This window comes from Alternaria alternata, assembly GCF_001642055.1.
Source record: "Alternaria alternata strain SRC1lrK2f unplaced genomic scaffold CC77scaffold_1, whole genome shotgun sequence".
In the NCBI taxonomy this organism is placed as follows: Eukaryota; Fungi; Ascomycota; class Dothideomycetes; order Pleosporales; family Pleosporaceae; genus Alternaria; species Alternaria alternata.
This window is the reverse complement of record NW_017306190.1, coordinates 922,427-935,180: the sequence shown is the minus strand read 5'-3', so window position 1 is coordinate 935,180 and position 12,754 is coordinate 922,427. Positions and strand designations below refer to the sequence as shown.

At 52.5% G+C, this 12,754-nt stretch overlaps 6 protein-coding genes across 6 annotated transcripts; 2 read left to right on the top strand and 4 right to left on the bottom strand.

The window, feature by feature from the left end:
• Positions 1-365: 365 nt before the first annotated feature.
• CC77DRAFT_924250 (hypothetical protein) lies at positions 366-1,704 on the bottom strand (the record flags this gene model as incomplete). Its single annotated transcript, XM_018533796.1, has 2 exons — positions 366-1,441; positions 1,512-1,704. The coding sequence occupies 2 exons, from the start codon at positions 1,702-1,704 to the stop codon at positions 366-368; spliced, it is 1,269 nt and encodes a 422-aa protein (XP_018391436.1).
• A 1,673-nt stretch (positions 1,705-3,377) lies between these two features.
• On the top strand, positions 3,378-5,482 carry CC77DRAFT_1004042 (hypothetical protein; the record flags this gene model as incomplete). The annotated part of the gene is made up of 2 exons (XM_018523240.1): positions 3,378-3,681; positions 3,861-5,482. The coding sequence occupies 2 exons, from the start codon at positions 3,378-3,380 to the stop codon at positions 5,480-5,482; spliced, it is 1,926 nt and encodes a 641-aa protein (XP_018391435.1).
• A 389-nt stretch (positions 5,483-5,871) lies between these two features.
• Positions 5,872-7,726, bottom strand: CC77DRAFT_978486 (hypothetical protein; the record flags this gene model as incomplete). The annotated part of the gene is made up of 1 exon (XM_018536004.1): positions 5,872-7,726. One exon carries the CDS (start codon positions 7,724-7,726, stop codon positions 5,936-5,938), a length of 1,791 nt encoding a protein of 596 aa, XP_018391434.1. The 3' UTR covers positions 5,872-5,935.
• Positions 7,727-7,924: 198 nt separating this feature from the next.
• Positions 7,925-8,874, top strand: CC77DRAFT_1015351 (hypothetical protein). Its single transcript, XM_018524004.1, has one exon. The coding sequence runs from the start codon at positions 8,197-8,199 to the stop codon at positions 8,683-8,685; it is 489 nt and encodes a 162-aa protein (XP_018391433.1). The 5' UTR covers positions 7,925-8,196; the 3' UTR covers positions 8,686-8,874.
• On the bottom strand, positions 8,836-10,168 carry CC77DRAFT_923683 (DUF914-domain-containing protein; the record flags this gene model as incomplete). The annotated part of the gene is made up of 3 exons (XM_018533752.1): positions 8,836-9,561; positions 9,621-9,868; positions 9,928-10,168. 3 exons carry the CDS (start codon positions 10,166-10,168, stop codon positions 8,836-8,838), a joined length of 1,215 nt encoding a protein of 404 aa, XP_018391432.1.
• A 648-nt stretch (positions 10,169-10,816) lies between these two features.
• On the bottom strand, positions 10,817-12,683 carry CC77DRAFT_18514 (eukaryotic translation initiation factor 5). Its single transcript, XM_018530521.1, has one exon. The coding sequence runs from the start codon at positions 12,423-12,425 to the stop codon at positions 11,178-11,180; it is 1,248 nt and encodes a 415-aa protein (XP_018391431.1). The 5' UTR covers positions 12,426-12,683; the 3' UTR covers positions 10,817-11,177.
• Positions 12,684-12,754: the final 71 nt, after the last annotated feature.

Sequence of the window (12,754 nt, the reverse complement as noted above, 5' to 3'; positions counted from 1 at the left end):
CGACACTGCAACCAAATATCTCCGAGATTCTGAGGGCGTAGCAACGGATTTTCTGTGGCCGAGCTCGTGATAGAAGACGACCATTGAGTGGTATGGCATTTTGCTGCGAACATATGCATAGATCTGCCCAGATAGTTTGACATTGACTACGATCATTCGACGGGCATCCTGAGGTCATGACTAGGGACTCGCTTTCTGGGGCACGGTGCCATCAGCCCATCTTTCGCAAAGAACTTCATGAAACTTACTTGGTTCAGTGTGTGAAAAGAGAATCAAAGCGTGTATAGGTATACAGTATATCTAAGCTGAGACAGCTGGGTCAGAAGCTTCTTTCTAGCAGTCTACTCGTCTACTCATTTACCCATCTACCCGTCTACCCTGATGTTCATACCGAACTCGTTCAGTGTCTTCACGTATTGATCTCCCAGTGTCGCAGGTGTCAGGATGCCACCTCCGAGCCTTCCCGCCTCGCTCTCCTCCAGCCTGCCCCGGAGAATAACTTTAGCAGCAGCACTGAGTGTCATTGCTGTCGCAACATAACCACCATGCGCAACTTCAAGGTTTGCAATCACCTTCTTCCCATCTTCGGTACTGCCAACTCCACGGTAGTGCATGAAGTCATTCTTCATGCTCTCCTTTGACGGCCCCTGACCAGGGCTTGGGATGACCATCTTGAGAAGAGGTTCAAGCAACCAGCGCGTTACTGGAATAGCAAGCAGAACGGCGACTGAGGTAAGAACCATTTTTTGCGCAAAACCGAAAAACAGATTGGGCGCACGCGCGTACTCGTTGAAGCGGAACTTGGGGCCGTACTGTAGTGTCTTGTCACCGGAGGACTGGTACAGACCCCATGAGCGATGCGCAATGCACACATCGACACTCGCCATGAGTCCAGTCGTCTGAATACCTCCGAGTTCGGGAATGGTTTGCAGGCCGAAAAGATTGTACGGAAAGCTTCCCGATGGTGATGCGACAACGTTGTCTGCATTGACGGGCGACAGAGAGTATGGGTGCATTGACTTTCCGAGATGGCTGAGAGAGTACTTCTTGAAGAGCTCCAGCATGGTGAGGGATGTTCCGCCACTGATACCGGACTTGAAGTCATACAGTGTCATGATGGCGCGCTCGCAGGGGGCGTTGTGGCGCTTGCGCACCTCGCGCGCGAGCACATAGGCCATGATGTCCGCAGGGACGGAGTCGAGACCACACTCGGGTATAATGATAGTTTTGTTCTTCTTCGCAAGCTCATCGTACTTGGCGACCATGTCGTAGATCCATGGCACTTCACCAGTAGAGTCCAGATAGTGCGTGCCATTGTTGACACAGGCGGCAAGGACAGGCTCACCGTAGTGCATGAAGGGGCCTACTGTCGTGATGATGAGTGTCGTCTTCTTGACAAGAGCCTCCAATTGCTGACGCTCAAGCTCGCATGTCTCGATGGCTGGTGTTCGTTAGCTCCATCCCGAGCCTCGTCTGTCACATGTTTGGAACGCAGATTCTAGCGCACATACCTGGCTGCTTGCGGTTTGGCCTCAGCCTCGTCAGCTCGTCGACTACGCTCTGCAACTTCTTCGCATTACGTCCTGCGACAGCCCACTTCAGATCGTCCGGCAGGTGGGTGGTGACCCATTCCGCAACAAGTTTTCCAGTGTAACCCGTCGCCCCCAGCAAGATTAGCTCGTATTCCCGGGATTGCTGAGCCATGATGCTATACGTGTATGATTGACAGAGAAAAGAAGACAAGACGAGAGAATATCGATCAGGAGATGGTGTGGCTGTAGCTAGGGGGAATTCCTAATCATCAAATACTACGCGACTCGGACAAGACCCTTCTTTTGGTATGCCTGAGGTCATCCCGCGGCTGGCAGTCGCCGGCGGGCGCGACAGATACCGCATTGTCACATGTAAGTCACAACACAACTGGAGCAGAGAAAAACAGAGTTTCGCAAGTGCTGTGTTGCAAGACACAGGAAGATTTAAGACCTTTATATTGACTGCTGACAGTCGTTACTACAAAAAGAGTAAGCCCTTGCATAGATCACAGTGTGATCGCGCACTATTCTCAAAGCGACCCAAGCGCCTTGGCAGCAGACACTGGATTCCAAGATTTGAGAAATGCCCCTCCAAAGCCGACAACTGATCCTTCTCACCGCTATCGCCTTTTGGCCTCCACACAAGTTGTTCCATTCTGATCGCGCGATTGGGCCGTATTTCTGAATTTGCCAATCGGCCGCCAACAACGCATCCACGAAGGCTGGGAAGCCTGGTGGAAGGGCGCGACCGTGGGGATGAAGCGGTCTGCTTTTCGGCGATATGTACATACCTCGCAGTATCGCTAATGTGAAAATCGGATAGGGAACTCGAGAAACTGAGCCCAAGAGATACGTAGCTGCCTACAAGAAGCCGCCGCAACCGCACTGCGAACTCGATCGCCCGCGTCGCGCGGTATCCTCGCCCAGGGCTTACAGAGTTGCGCGAGACGCTACACATAGAAATGCAAGGTCCACTACATGGCCATACTCTGTCTGCCCACAAGACGGAAGTCTCGAGTAGTCTTCGCACGCGGTGGAGAACATACAACGACTGTCCTTGGCAGCGCCAGATTCCGTGCTGCGACGCGTTCGTCAAATGTTTTTCCTCTTTCTGTTGAGTACTAATGGGTGACGTTCTTGGAAGAAAAGAATGTCTACAGCGAGAAGAACACGCAGTACACTGTAGGCAAAGCGTTCGGGCTAAGAGCACCACATGCGGCAGCTGTCGTTATCTTATCGGTGTATCCCATAGTAACACTTCCCAACGAGGAAAAGCCTGTTCACATCTCCAGCCTATCCGGTCTGATATGTCCGACCTTCCCACCTCATCTACTCTCATACATGCAGGTCGGAGAACGATACAGGCGCATTCAGGCCAAGGGTGCAGTCATAAACATGCCACAAGCGCATCTGACGCGATCGAGAAGCGAAGAGATAGCAGAGCGATTAAGTTGGAATGTATTCGCATTCTGAGTAGCAGCTTGGTGGCCTCACCAGTCATTCGGACGACTACTTAAGGAACCTTGACACGTGGTGAGGTAAGCCCGAAAAGTGACTGATCATTTACGAAGTGCTAGCAGCAGATCCACGAACTCGATACATACTTCACACTACCAAAAGTAACTAGTCTCCACTTGGGCATCCTTTTTCTGGAAAACATCACGGGTTTCCGGGGTTGGCTGCGACTGCCTAGGAGTGTGTGGCTGCTGCAGGGTGACCGCGAGGCCAAGCCACTAGCGTCCGCTACTTAAACCACAGTCCCCGCTCTCTCGACTTGATCATCTTCCCAACTTATGAATCGCGTCGACCAGTACTTCCGCTCTTTCACTTTCAAACATCACATCAATGGCCGAGACGTGCATAGTCTGTCTCGGCGATCTCGTCCCCCACGACGACGGCCCTACCGCCACCGCATCATCGCTTGCGACCAAACCGCTTGAGGATGGCGCTGATGGCGACTCCCAACCCCATGCCAAGAACAAGATGGTGGCTGTAGAGTCAACCAAAGAAGACGAACTAGTCGCACACCTACTGCCATGCGGCCACGATCTGCACAACGAGTGCCTTAAGCCTTGGGTTGAACGAGCGAATAGCTGCCCGATATGTCGAGCCAGTTTCAACATGGTCGAGCTCAGCGTACGCGTTGGAGGTATGTCAGTCCTGGATGTTACGGAGTCTGCGGTTGCGACGTTGCTATTGCTGCCTGGTAGTAGCCTGGCTGCTGGCTAAATGGTCAGTCGAGCTCAGCATGAACTCTATCCAATCCCATAATGTCGTGCTGCATCAAGCGGCGCTGTTGAGATGGAATCCGAACTGACACCTTACCAGGACCTAAGCTATCCGAGTACACTGTGCAAGACAAGAAACAGGTCGCCGATATCGATCCTTCTATGATTGTCGAGGACGATTACACACTGGAGGATGACGGAAGCTATGACGCATGTATGGTCTGCGACGAGTTCGGTGACGCATCACAGCTCATGTACTGCCATAGCTGCGAGCAGCTTTGCCACGTCTTCTGCGCTGGTCTTGATCGGATGCCATCTCGTGGGCCTTGGTATTGCCAGGGCTGTGTTGAGAATCCTAGCCTGCTGGAAGCTGCGTCCCGACGACGACCAGCGGTCCGGGGTCCCGCTGCCTGGATCAACGGTCGAAGCCGTGTACCACGTCACAACCATGCCCCTGATGAATGGGTAGGGGTCTGGCAGAGCGTCTGGGACCGACTGCAGTTCGACATTGAGTTTCCCTTTGACGAGGAAGAGCAGTCGGAGAACCAATCTGATGTCACACGCCGCGATGACATCAGATGGGAGCAGCGCATGCGCGTAGCACGGCGAGCAGGAGCTGGTAATCGTTTTCAGGCCGCTGCTGACAACATCGTAACTGGTCGTCGGCGCAACTCCAACGCCATTGCGCGACCTACAAACCGAACGCTTCATCGTGAACCACCAAAGACACCAAAAGACCCCGAGTCACAAGAAGAGCTTCGTGCATGGAATCAATTTGAGAAGGCGCGTGAGCAACTCGCCCAGGGTGACGCGCGCCCTACCCCTAGCGTGGCGAGCACTAGTAGCCGACGGGGACGCAAGCGCAAGTCTGTCGACTCTTCGCCTGCTGACTCTGAGCCTCGCGAGCAGAAGCCTGAACGCAAGCTCAAGCGCCCTCGAACTCGTATGCACTTAGACAATGGAGAGTCATCATCGGCTGCTGCACGTCGCAACACGGCGACTAACACGCATGCCCCTGCAGCTGCGTCGTCACCACCCGCGGCTCCAGCTGGTGAAAGTTCCACTCCTGCGCCGGGCTTTCTTCAGTCATTACTTCAAGAGGTCGAGGTTGACCGATTTGCTGAGCGCGACAAGGAGATCGCCGCCCCACAGCCGCGGCGCATCATTGTGGAGCGCGCTTGTTCTCCCCAGCATTCATCGCCGGGTCTGTCGCCTGTCTACCAGAAACCCCCGGGGATGACAACGCCGCCGCCTCTCAACCTTACCCGTACCGCATCGCCTGTACAGAAAGACCAACAACTATCGCCAACATACTCGCCATATTCCCCTGCAGACGACGATCGGCCTGGCCGCCGCAGGCTCGCACATCGCTCTGTCGGCCTTAGTAGTCCCCCTCGCTCAAAGGACTCGTCGCCTAGCCGCCCCGCACTTTCCTATTCTACCAAGGCTGAGCTGCAACGCATGGTCACAGCCGTTCTGAAGCCTATATATCTGAAGAAAGAAGTCACGAAAGAAGAGTATACAGACGTCAATCGCGATGTGTCACGTCTATTGTACGAAAAGGTTGGTGAAGCTGGTGCCGATGCACTGGCAGACCAAGATACGAGAGAGAAGTGGCAGAAAATGGCGACCAACGAGGTTGATGTTGCTGTAAAGGCCCTTCGTGCTGGTGGAGCGGCGCTTTCGCCTGCTGCTGACGACTCTGCATCTTCATCTTCGTAATGAAGTTCTATTGCGTTGGTACATTTGGGCGTTAGGAATTTTACTAGGCATGGATGCATGCTTCAACAAGGTGTTACAGGGAGGAAAGGACATATGATACCATGGGCTTCTTTTTTTGTTTCTAGTATCGATGGCGTTCTGGATAGCGCTTCGAATCATAGTAGTTCGTCTGCAACGTGTAATGAAGGGATTTCGGCCGAGCTTCGGCATTCACAATCAGTGTGCTACTCTCACAGTAACAACTACAAACATGTTATACCTGCACACAACTGACGACAACGTTTAAGTGGAACTTCGTCTATCGATGGGAAGCCGACGACTGCATTACCCAATGCTATCTAATCGTAGGTTGACAGTGAAATCGAAGAAGGCACAAGCTGATCGAAACTCCAGCTGGACCCTGCACGTCTGACAAGCACCATGTTCTAGTGCCCTCGTGTCATCATGAGTAATCTAATAATTCGGCCTACGGTACTCGCCGTCGCGATACTCTAGATGAGGAAAGTCCTGTTGATTCTGTGGAGGGTAGCTTTGCTGTTGATATCCTTGTTGGGGCGGTGGGTACTGCTCAGACCGATAGGTTGGAGGGCCTTGGCTGTTATAGCCCTGTGGAGGGGTTGCATGATGCTCAGGTCGATAGTCCTGAGATTGCTGATACTGTTGAGGGGCATAGCCTTGATGAGACGGTGCGTGATGTTCGGATCGATAGTCTTGAGGTGGTGGGTATTGTGGCACCCGGTGATCTTGGTATTCTTGTCTTGGCTCCTCTCGGTATTGATTGTAGTTCTGGTACTGCGGTGGGTTGTCGTATCCTTGCGGCGCGTGCCCTTGTTCACCATAGCCACCTTGGGGAGGGCCAGGACGATGGTCGCCTTGGGGTGCCTGTGGTGGAGGCTGGTATCCTCCTCCCATCTGCGTGTTCGCAGTCGGTGATCCGACACTCACATTTTCGTTTCCGATATCGTCCGGAACATTGATCTTGACGTCAGGTAGATACCTCTGGACCTTCTGTTCCACCATACCCTGCACAAAGACCCAGCTTTGGCGCTCAAACTTGCGGTGTCCACCATTGACTACACCTAAGATGCTCTCTCGCAATGTCTCCTGAACCTTCTGAACTAAAGCACGAATCTTGTTGAGCAACTTGGACTTGATGTCATCGCCAAAGCCGCGGTCAGCATTGCCTGACGCGTCGCGGTCTAGCTGTGAATCGAACGGATTACCGCCAAGTATCTTCTCTAGTGGCCGTTGGAATTGATCAGGTAGCAGTTCAAACAGTTGCTTCTCGATTTGTCCGAGGATCTTGCGAAATTCCAGGCGGACCTCTCGGTGAACCTTTGCGAGACCGGTGCTGAGCTTGTCGCTGATGACTCGAGAGAAGCCGCTTCCACTGCCACTCTCGCCATCCCGGCTAGAGCCATCAAAGCCTCTGGAAGATTCTTCCTGGCTGCTCTTTTTGCTTCCGAATAAGCTTCCAAGGCCCTTTACTAGGTCGCCTACTTGTTCAGCAATCTCAGCCTTGGCACCGTCACCAAGATCGCGTGTGCTTGTGTTTCCACGAAGCCAGCGCTTTATGTGATCCAGAGCTATCCGGGTGAATTGTTCAGCGAGAGGTGCATGCTGCTCGCGTAGCTTGTCGCCTACTGTTTGCTTGATCTCTGGACTGATCAGCCTCGCCTTCTCTTCGGGATTTTGTGATGCATCTTTGATCGTGCTACTGATCATCCCGAGTAGTCCCCCAATCTCAAAGGACTGGCCACCTTTTGATCCTCTCTCGTCATCGAAATGATCTTGAACAACATTAAGTGCTGAAGAAAGGAACCCTCTAGCTCCAGATGCAAAATCCCCATCTACAGATCGAGACTGCTCTGCACCGCCTCTATTTCCCGAAGTAAGATCAAAAATGTCGCGCAAATCTCCATTCGCTTCATCAGAGATCTGTCCGAAACTTCGGGTCAATTTGGAAATCTCATCCGCAAAGGGCAGTGACTGGCCACCATAAGAATCAGGTGCTGCGTCATTGAGATTCCAGGGACCAGAGCGGCTGCCATCTGATGAAGACGGCCTGTCTTTGTTGAACAGTGATCTGAACGCGTCTATGACTTGCGTCTCGAGACTGTCGATAGTCTTTTGTTGGAAGGTCTCAAGTTCGGAGGCGATGCGGGGCTGGATCTGGGGTGCCAGCGAATCGACATAGTCGTCGACTTTCTGCATCAGCACGTCAGGGAGACCGCGCGAAGACATGTTCGATAGAGGAAAAAAGGTTTCAGGCTAACGGATAATCCGGATAGGGAGTGATGAGCTTTTGTTCGATATCAAGGTAGAAAACTTGGTTAATGGTGGGAAGTAAGGTCGAAACGTGGCTGGTGATAAGTGGCGCTCGGCCAAGGCAGGCTAATGACGAATACCAAGAGCTCCACTAGTTGTTCTACCATAGCAAACACCATATACCCGTCCACAAAAAACCTTCCCTAGCATACACATATGACCGCCCAGCCAAGCTAAAGGCTCAGATGAATCGGAAAGTAATGTCATTAATTCGCCAGTGTTCCGAGAGATCCGTTCCGAACCCACATGTGGCGCGGCACTACATGGCGCTTGTCTTACCTCTGAACGCTCAGCCAATATGAATCCGGTATCGCACAAGGAATCGCTATAAAGATGAATACAAAGCCCAGCTCTGTAGAACGCCATCGTCTTCTCCTACCGCCACCATGAGCCAAATAAAAATCGCCGACTCTCCGATTACTGGAAAAGCAGATGACGGTGCCGTACGTTCAAGGCGCTACAAGTCCCAATCTCTACACCCTTCGACTCCTGGTATCGCACTTCTTGCATTCGTAGGCAACCTAGCTTGTTGGATCATTACAGGCGCCATCGGCTACGCCTCACCCCCTTGTCTAGCTATCGATGACTGGACGTGTATGGCCATGGTTCTTTTTGTGCCTCAAGGACTTGCAACTGTATACCTCATCTCTATCGCTTTGGAGAAGGGTTGGATGTCTGCAACACCAAGCCTGAACGCAGGCATCGTCGGCTTTAGCATTGCTATCGTGTACACTATGTATTGGGCTACCTGGGGGAATTTTGCGACACGTGTATTCTGGATTGAGGCAGGTGTCTACCTCTCCCTTGCCCTCGAGGCTAAGCTCGGGGTCTTCGAAGCTGCAGAGCAAAGAATAGGTACATTGCTGGACTTGTAAAAATGGGCTCCGCTTTCATAAGGCTGTCGGCCTCAAGAATATCCATTAAGAAGCTTGCAATACTGCATGTTCCATAAGTCGTATACTTCGTCATGTATCTAAACAAAGCCGGGCATCATCCCTTCAGCTCCGGGGTGGTAATATTTAACCTTAGACAATAGCATCGGGTCTAACAACCCTCTTCTTCGCAGTTCCTACTCCAGCATGTCCCCTCTCCTGATCTTTGCCCAACCACGGCTTCAACGCCTCACCCACCAGACTCTGTCTCAGGAAGTAGATGACCTGACCGATGATGATGAGAACAAAAGCGATAGGGTACATCCAGTGAATGTTCAGTCCAAACACCTTGACACCGATCGCTACACCCCAGAAGCTTCCGGTAAGCAGGGAAATGTTGAAGAAAGCAGCGGAGCTGAGACGGAAGAGAACCGGTGCAAGTGAGTAGAACAGCGAAAGGATGAGTGTGTACCCTGTGAGATAACCACCAACCTTTGCATTCCAAACTGCACTGCGGAAAGCAGCGCGATCGAAGATACCAGCTTGCGTACCGTTGATGAACATGCCCCAGAAGGCCAGTTGACCAACGACTTCATATAGTGGTCTCTCAGAGACTAGCCACTCTTCAAAAACGTTGGACAGACCGTAAAAAGTAGCGCCGAGCAGCGCAAACAAATCGCCCTTTACTTGATCTGTAGCGCCGAAGTTATTGGTACCCGTGATGTGGTCGGAACCGAAGATCACACCTAAACCGCCGATGCACAGAAGGATGCCGAAGATTTGCGTGTAATGGTAGCGAACCTTGAGGAAGAAGAAGGAGATAATTACGACAACGGCGATCGCCCAGAAGTTGATCAGTTGGGCGCTAAGGATGGTTGTCTAGTTGTTTGTTAGTACAGCCCCGAGCAACTTGAAAATGATATGATCGAAGAACTTACGTAGCGGTATGCTAACACAATAAAATAGTTGCCCTCCACATCCATAAAAGCGAGGATGAAGAATCTCCAGCCATCTTTTATGACAAGACGACCCCATTTTTTGAAACCGTACTTGTAAAGGGTGTACGATGTGTAGATTATATTAAGCAGGACGTAGTTGAAGAAGGATTGGAATGCCGGGATTGATGTACCCTCTTCGGCGAGGAGAGACGACAAAGTGTTGGTACCGGTGATGCAGAGAGCGAGGACTATGACGTTTCGTCAGTTTAAATGTCGTCCATTTGATAGATTTGGATTCATCACATACCCTGCCCCAGCACCAAAGTGATCCAGAATTGCTTCGTCTTGAGGTACTGGAACCAACGTCCCTTAGTCTGTGCATCACGCTCCAGGACTTCGTCCCCAGGCGCATCATTATGCAACTCATTTTCAGATGTCACATATGTGCCAGCACCGGTTTTGTTGTTGGTTGCCTCGGGCGCATAATGTTCGTGATGCGCATCTTGGACGACGACGCCCTCTGCGGGGTAAGCTTGAATTGGGTTCATGGTCTTCGCGTTGGTGTTGATCCTGGAGGATACGGAAGGGACGCCTGAGCCGCAAGGCTTAGTGTAGCTATTAGAAGCTTATCGAAAAAAGCCGTATAATTAGATGGTGGTTTGTTGGAGCTTTTCGCATTCAACGTGAGCGCAAAACTCCAGAAGTCGCCCACGGTGGTGTACAGTCCGTACAATCGTTGCGCCGCGAAAGGTTGCAAAGCACCTTCGAGGTGGGGGTCCGCCACATTATAAACAGAGACGGCCGCACTTGTTCTATCCTGCCAGTCGCGTCTCGCGCTCCGGCCACCATGCGCAGTCGTGAAAAAAGTGTGCTTGGCCTGCCGTCCAGAGCATGGGAGCTCCGCTTGTTCTTACCTGGGTGGGGTTAAGCTTCGGAGACTAATGTGTCCTTGTGGAGATCGACGGTGCGAGAACGTGTCGATGCGCGAGGGCTAGGGCTAGGCGAGCCCCGAGAATGCTTTTTCCTGCGTTATCGTCCATGTCAAGAGGAGGAGAGGCTGAGATGAGTGATGATAAGTGGACGGCAGAAACGACCGCGTGGTCAAAGTGCATGGTTTTGCCGAGCATTAGTCGCAACGTGGGGGCGTTCAGAATTCACTAGCACAAAGTATAGGTATGGGAATGTTCCTACAGTGTCAACGCCCTCACCGCGTTAATGCATGCAGAAACTTCCCGACATGCACGATAGTGGTGGGCCCAAGCACCCAGTATAAGGGGACTAACAACGGCGAACGGTAGTGGGGCACAGGTATAGCAATGCAGGTAACAGAAGCAAGGCGGTGCAAAAGCAAGGTTTTTTTATAGGCTAACTAGAGGGGAGAGAAGGATACAAGACCATCGTCTGGACTGGCCCAAACAAGTGTTACAGACGTGAGTAGAGCTACCTACACGTCGTCCGTGACAAAGTAAACAAGACAAGCAAGACAAAAGGTAAAGACAGTCAACAGTCGGACATTTCGCGTACTTTTACCATCCACGTGTCCCTACAGTCGGGATCCTATTCAGAGTCCTCATCCTCGCTATCCTCGTTCTCCAGCCAGTCCTTGAACTGCTCGGCCGATTTGCGGACAGACTTGCTGACCTTGAGGTCGACATACTTCTTGCTTGCCTTGGAGCACCAGGCTTTGAGCTGATCCTCCGAGACAAGATCGTTCTCGTACACCTTGAGCAGGATAGCAGAGACCTGAGGAATGAGCTCAGGCTTGTCGTTGCCGACAAAGCGCTCGATACCACCAAGGAAAGCCTTCTCGTGCTTATCCGAAGTGATCATCTTCTTGAGCATAGGGGCGCGACCGTCCATCTGCTTGACAATCTTCTCAGTGAAGAGGGTCTGGGGAATGACAGTGAGAGTACGGTGCTTCTCCTCGATGCCGAGCTCCTTGGCCTTGATGTAGATGTCGACGTTGTCAAGGTTCTCAACACCACCCTTCTCGGCACCAGTGTCGATGATCCACTTGCCGAAGACGTCGTAGCTCGAGCCGCCCTCCTCGTCATCCTCAATGACAAGAGCACGCTTGAGGTCGTCGGGCAGATCCTGGGCACGAGCCCTAATGGCCGCCTCAGAGGTGTCGATGGACCACTCAACCTCCTTGGCATCCTCATCTTCGATCTCCTTGGCGCCCTCGTTGATCTGGCGGGTAAGCTCGTCATCGCTGCCGGCCTCGAGTGCCAGGTCGCCATCGTCGCCGTTGTCATCGGCGCTGTCACCGGGGCTGCCGCCATCGGGCGAGGTAGCCTCACCACGGGCTTCAGCCTCTTTGCGAGCACGACGCTCGGCCTTTTTGCTGGACTTGTCCTTCTTGCCCTTCTTGGGTTCATTCTTCAGGATGAAGGAGCTAAGCTTCAAGCGGGGGTCAACGTCGGAGATCTTTCCGCAAGCCTTGCAGTCAAGCGTGATGTTGCCGTCCTTGATATGGACATCGGTCTCGGGGTTCTTGCACTTCTTGCAGAGGACGAACTTTGAGATGAAGCCATCAAGGTAGTCCTGGAGCTTGCTGGCGTCATGGGCACCGTTGATGATCCAACGGTCATCGTTGGGGCTCGTGTTGGTCTGAGCTCCGAGTTCGAAACCAAAGTACTTGATGACGTGAGCAGGGGGGCGGGCGAGAGACTGAGCCACGCTGCTCAGGTTGACAATGACGGTCTTGATGCCGTTGCCCTTGCCTTCGATCTTGGACTGGATGCGCTCCATCTTGTAGCGGTAGAAGGGGTCGGTGACATCGCGGCGAATGTTGACGGTAGCCATGGTGACGGTGGTGCGGGGGGTCTGGTTGACGAGGTTGATTTAGTGATTATGCGGCGGGCGGGCGAACGAGGTCGGATCAGGTATGTTGACGAGGGCCGAAAGAGACATGCGCAGGAGCAGTCTCTAGTATGTGTGGGTTGTGTGTGTGCGACTCAAGGTCAAGAGGGGCAGTGGATTAGCCGTTGGTTTGGTGGATGATACTGCTTGGTATCCGCATACAGCGAAATTTTTGCAGTTTGGGGGGAGGTTCGACTCGGAAGGAGTAGCTTTGGCGCGAATACATATACTCCTGTTGTCGTTGGCGACTCTGAGGTGCGGTTTGTGCTTGT

Bases quoted from the DNA above. Each gene is read 5' to 3' on its own strand.
- CC77DRAFT_1015351 (XM_018524004.1), top strand. From the start codon at position 8,197: ATGAGCCAAATAAAAATCGCCGACTCTCCGATTACTGGAAAAGCAGAT.
- CC77DRAFT_18514 (XM_018530521.1), bottom strand. From the start codon at position 12,425: ATGGCTACCGTCAACATTCGCCGCGATGTCACCGACCCCTTCTACCGC.